This window comes from Otolemur garnettii, unplaced genomic scaffold (genome assembly GCF_000181295.1).
Source record: "Otolemur garnettii isolate 467f Iridium unplaced genomic scaffold, OtoGar3 scaffold00066, whole genome shotgun sequence".
NCBI lineage: Eukaryota > Metazoa > Chordata > Mammalia > Primates > Galagidae > Otolemur > Otolemur garnettii.
Genome location: NW_003852461.1, coordinates 10,645,102 through 10,651,111, shown reverse-complemented (window position 1 = coordinate 10,651,111; position 6,010 = coordinate 10,645,102). Strand labels below are relative to the sequence as shown.

Below are 6,010 nucleotides of genomic sequence, written 5' to 3'. Positions count from 1 at the left end.
TTTGGGCCACACAGTAAATACACAAACACTAAGGAAAGCCCATTAGCAAAAAAAGTTATATGTACACTTTTTGTGCTGACATCACAGATCAGCAAAAAAAGTCCTCAAAAATCAACATGTGGCCTATATGCCACCAATCAAGTAGCAGAGAGTGAGAATAAGAGTACCATTTGTGAACTACAGAACCCGGTCACAGGCTTGATGGTGAAGCTTGGGGGAAAGGGGGCTTAGGAGTGAGTCCAGGGCGTTTCTGTCTACTGTGACCATGCAAGCAGCCATCCTAACACAACACAGATGTGAGACCCACAGACATGTTTGGGGGCAGGAAAACAGCCTTAGATGGTAGATACAAGCACCCCACACCATAGGCTGGGAAGATTCATAGCAATACTGGATCCCACGCCCATAGCACCTGCTGCTCACTTCCCTGCTGTGTAGAGAGCTTCACGTTGCTAAGAGGCCAATTAAAGAGGCAGACCCGGCCAAAATACCCCACACGTAGTCTGTCAGCACAGGGGACTATCTGCAGTTGGAAGCAGCCTCAATATTTTTAAAGTAGTACGCTCCCTCCCTTTCTGTTACCTATGGGAGCGATTTCCAGCCCTTTCTCGAAAAGAAACATTTGGCTTTCGGTAGAGAGCCTCTGAGACTTCTTGTGACTGGATGTGGAAGAAAGGGAGAGAAGACCACCTCACACCACCCTAGCTCTCTCCTGGGGAAGCTGAGGTTGAGCCCCTGTAGATCAATTTATTTTAGGTGGTATTTGGTTCTGAGCATTTGTTTCAGAAATCACCCCCCATGAGCCATCAATAGGAGCTTTCAATGGCTCTTCCCGATGGCCTTGTCCCTTTTAAATTTCATTTCCTGTTGGTAACTATTTAATGCCACTGACAGGACTCATTAGCAGAACACACTGGGACGTGAGTGAGGCTGGGAACCACAATGGGGCTGACAGGTTGAAAGGGGCAGCTGGGTGAAGAGGGAGGCATTGAAAGGTACCAAGGATGGGTTACATCTCAGTGCTTCTCCGTAGGAGGGGACATGAATGCCCTGGCGGGGAGGCCTGGCACCCCTACACCCCCATGCCCCCTTCTGCCACTGTGCAGGTTGGTTTGAACCCAAATGATGTGGCAGCTGACTTAGCGAGTGCTTCACACTGATTGGTGTTCGGAAGCCAGAGCTATAAACTGGCATGGCTGGGGTATGAACCCAAATGATTTCACATTATGTTTTCTATGGCGTTGTGTCAGGCAATATGTAAGACAGACCCTGACTTTTAAGGGGCAGGCACAGAATAATAACTTTAGTATACTGAGGAAAGGATTCTTATCAAGATAGACATGAGCTAATATTGCACAGATAAGTTGGGTGGCTTCCCAAAAGTCACAGGAGAAACAGGTGGTGGGGTCAGGATGCAAACCTGTTCAGTCACCTTGCTTGAGTCCATTTCCTACACCTCCACATCATCTCACATCTATCTTCCAGACCACTGTTCACTGGGCACATCCACTGTTTAACTCATCTGATAAACTTTTAGTTTACAACCTCTGTTTTTCAACTTTAGAATTTCTATTTAGTTCTTCTGAAATCTGTCTACTTTTTTGTCATATTATCCTGAACTGACCCTGTGGTTTCCGTTTCCCCTCTACCAGGAAATGTTTCACATATATACATGCCCTGCCATCCTCAGTCCCAAAGTGTGACACCCTCCCTGAGTTTCACCCGCTGACTCTTGCTAGGTGGCTGTTTCTTGCCCCTCCTGTACTATAATTTTAAAGTAAACTCGATATCAGCAGAAGTTTACTGTTGTTGTTGTTTTGTGGTTTGGGGGTTTTAAGCTTCCTTTTTGGTAGGAGGCCCTCAGCACTGGGATGTTGAGATGTTTTTACACGCAGCGTTAGGTTTTCTCCTGTCAGGGTCTCCTAGTTTAATTAACAAGATCCAGGTTATTATTTTTTTTTTTAATCTTCTTGGTCCATGGTTTGTGCTGTATCTAAGAAGAACCCTAACACCACACCCACACAGATACAGGTTGAGTCTTTGATTTCTTATGGGGGACCCCAGTGGCCCACAATGGCTGACGATTTCCACACCACATGTTCCACAGAACCTTCCTCACATCACACTCAGGCCAGGCACTCCTCCCCCACAAACTAATGCGTTAGTTTGTTTGCTGTGCCTTCAGTACTCACCGTCATGGGATACTGAAACTCTAGGTCCTAGAAGCAGGCATACTTCTCATATTTTCATACAGTCTTTGCTCAATTCTCCCTTGTTGATCACTGCTCTAACATTGAACTTGGTCTTCATTTCTGGAACCTGGGCATTTCTCCTTTTTGTTTACCAGCCTGGCAACGAACTTTTATTCTTCATATATGTCCACCAGCATCTCTCCATGATTAGAGGGAGTGTTTCTTGATAGCTCAAGCTATCAAACTGACCACAAGGCTTGAATTATACATTTTGATATCAGTCTTTCTGAGCAGTCTCTGGGTTCATGGGACACTTTGTCTGATTCTTTTCTACATCCTGAGTCCTCATACAGTTCCCAAACCAGAGTAAGAATCAATAAGGTTTTGATCAATGAATGAATGAATCCGCTTTCTCACTCAAATGGGAATTTTAGAGACCATACGCTAATTATCTTCTAGAGAAAGATGATTTGGAGAATCCTGGGAGTGACATCTACACTCTCTGGAAGGCACAGAGAACAAACAGAGGGGTCTGAGGCCTGCCTGCACCCCACCTGCACCCTACCTGCACCCTGTCTTCCAGCCAGCAGGTGTGTACTGCTGAAATCACTTCTCTCTAGATCAGGGGTCCTCAAACTTTTTAAATAGTGGCTAAGCAGGACAGGCAGTGGTGGCAAAAACACCCAGTGGGCCAGATAAATGTCCTCAGTGGGCCACATGTGGCCCGCGGGCTGTAGTTTGAGGATACCTGCTCTAGATGGGCAATTGCTGCTAATTACAGTGCTGTTCTGGCAGAAACCCAAGTCTGACGTGCTGAGTTCTTGGCCAGTGGCTCTGCTGCCTTCCTTAGCAGATCCTGATGCCCTTCTACAGCCATAAAGGATATGACGGACAGCACACAGTGTGCAGTAATACAGTCTTTCTATTGGTTCCACAGGAGCTGGCAGACTAAGTCCACATACTTGAAATCACCTAGCATGCTTCCTGGTACAGAGTGGGCACAAAGTTAACATTTAGTGTCCTTCCTTTTTTGTTAAAAAATTTCCACAAATATTTGCTGAAAATCTATTGCCTCCTGGGCTTTGTGCTTGGTGCTAGAACTAAAGAGTAACGGCACACAACACCACCTCTGCTTTATCCTAAATTAGAAAAAGAATCTCCAGATCAAACTGGAAAACAGACAAAAAAAATTATCCTAAAAGTTTTTTGATTTAAGGTGAAAGAACATCTCACTTGATCCCACTATCTAAAATGCCTAATAAAGTACAACCAGCCAAATAACTTTGCCTGTTGCTGTTTTATAAAATAAAGTATGTCTCCTCACAGAAGAAATATAACTTTCAGTGACTGTATCAGCAGATGTTAGAGAGCTGATCATAAAAGACCATTTTTGACAATGATCTTTTTTTTTCTGAGACAGAGTCTCACTTTGTCGCCCACAGTAGAGTACTATAGTGTCAAAGCTCACAGCAACCTCATACTCTTGGGCTTAAGCGATTCCCTTGCCTCAGCCTCCCAAGTAGCTGGGACTACAGGTGCCTGTCACAACACCCAGCTAGTTTTTTGTTGTAGATGCCATTGTTGTTTGGCAGGCCCAGGCTGGATTTGAACCCGCCACTTTTGGCATATGGGGCTGGTGCCCTACTCCTTTGAGCCACAGGTGCCACCCCACCTAGCTATTTTTTTGTTGTAGTTGTCATTGTTGTTTGGCAGGCCTGGGCTGGGTTTGAACCCACCAGCCCTGGTGTATGTGGCTGGAGCCCTAACCACTGAGCAACAGGTGCCAGGCCTTGACAAGGATCTTTGAGTTCCTTTTACCACAGTAATCTCAGAACCTTAGATCCTGTCTGAACTAAAGTGGGTATTTATACATATATACATGGATGTGGTATCTCACTAGATAAGATTTGGCTTACCATTTCACACATTTTCTGAGAATTTCCTATGAACAAAAAAGTCTGTGCTAGATTTTGTGATGGAGACAAGAAATAAAAAAAGAAAAGAAGAAGAAACAAGATAGAAATCCTACCGACAATGAACTTCCAGGTTTAAGGATAAGATAAACAGGTATATAAATTATCATGACATAATATAAAAAACACAAAACGAAGACAGAGAAAATGGTAGTTCCAAAAAGGGAAAGGCCTCTTCCTGCCAGAGGAATCAGACAAGACTGTGTGGATAATATAATATGCTTGGCCTTAAAGAAGTAATCGGTTGCCTTGCAGAAGGGAGAGAATGGATATTGGCAAAAAACAAAACTAACCTAGGTGGAGAAAAGGCAAAAGCAGAAAGGCAGCAGAGCACAGGCTATGCAAGAAGCAGCGTTAAGTGTAGAGATGCATAAGCTAGAGATGCATTAAAGAGCACAAGAGCCGTGAAGAGAGAGCGCCCAGGTGGAAGGGTGGTGCCTGCATCTGACTGTGGCGGCTTTGATGTGTCCTGATGCAGCACTCCAGGGCAGAGGCTCTCTGGAGAGTAGTCAGCACTAAGCAATTAATGTTACACAACATGCTCCTAGCAGGAACTCGCTCCCCACGTGCACACAGGAAGCTGCCGTCTGTATGCACAGGCAATTACAAACATTCCAAACACTCCAGTCTGAACTCTGCAAACACATCAAATGCTCCTTGTGAAAGGTCACCCAGCAAACAGCTCTGATCAATTCTGGCTAAGGCTGAATCAAATCCCCTAAATAAGATCCACTGGATGTAGTGTCAGGAAGGTCAGAAACGACCCTATTTCACATCTTGAAGCATTTTTACCATGTGGAACATTTTAGAGGAAGAAGAGAAAGGAGAGAGGGGAAAAAACTCTCCAGAAATAATAGAATTCCAAGTAATCAAATGTTAAATGATCACAAAGGAAGCTGGGGATTTATTTTGGCCCCATCTTCCAGGGATCTGAAAACCAGTTGATTTCAAAGAAGTTCATACCAGTGTTAGAAACAGCTTCACGCCTTCCTCCCACCCCACCCCCCACGTGTCCCCACTAGGTACCTTTGTCAATTTCACTTGAAATGTTCCATGATGAGGTAGGCACTAACTCAGCAGTGACTGATGACTGTGTTTCTGAAAAGAGAAAGAAGGGAGACAAGGGCAGTATTAAAAACAGTAAGCACAGGCAATTGGGCACAGGATGGGAGACTTCCCTGTGGGCAGTTTTCAGAGGAGACCACCAGCCTCCTACAACTCACTACACCAGAATGGCCACAGGGGTTGCTGGGCAGAGGTGCCTGCATTTTAGAGGCCATCCAAATGAACCCACAGGCCAGATCCAAAGATTTTTACATCAAAAAACCGGCTCAAAAATTAAAATTTAAAATATTACATTAACAAAACAACAACAACAACAAACTTGCTAAAATGACCAGACACTGTCAAACATAAACTTCCAGTTCTTGTTAGGTCAGTTTGGGGTCCACATATGCAATAGTCCTCCCATGAAAAATGAGGCCAATGTTGCTGGGACTGCTGATTTCATTGGTTGTGTTTGTGGTAACATTTTTATGAACAGAGAAATTCACTTCTCTGCATTGGAACTTTAAGTCAGGACAAATGAAAGCTAAGTATTTGAATATAAAGAGTCACTTGTGGTAACTAAACTTAAAAAGATAATTTTCAAAACCATCAAATTAAAACAAACACCCAAATCAACCATTAAGAGGGCACGATACACTCTTCAGTACAGCCTACAATACACAACGTTGGTGTCTGTTGTTGTTTTTGAAAATTCATCCCTTGGCACCATCCTACTAACATATTGTAATGGGATTATACTAACCTCCCCATAGGCTGTGTCTAACAGACACACGCACA

At 44.1% G+C, this 6,010-nt stretch overlaps 1 protein-coding gene across 1 annotated transcript in view; it reads right to left on the bottom strand.

The window, feature by feature from the left end:
• Positions 1-6,010, bottom strand: part of ROR1 (receptor tyrosine kinase like orphan receptor 1) — a 432,169-nt gene that overhangs the window by 189,805 nt on the left and 236,354 nt on the right. The window contains exon 2 of the mRNA XM_003793137.2: positions 5,192-5,263. Within this exon, the coding sequence (XP_003793185.1) occupies positions 5,192-5,263 (72 nt within the window). The remainder of the gene's footprint in view (positions 1-5,191; positions 5,264-6,010) is intronic.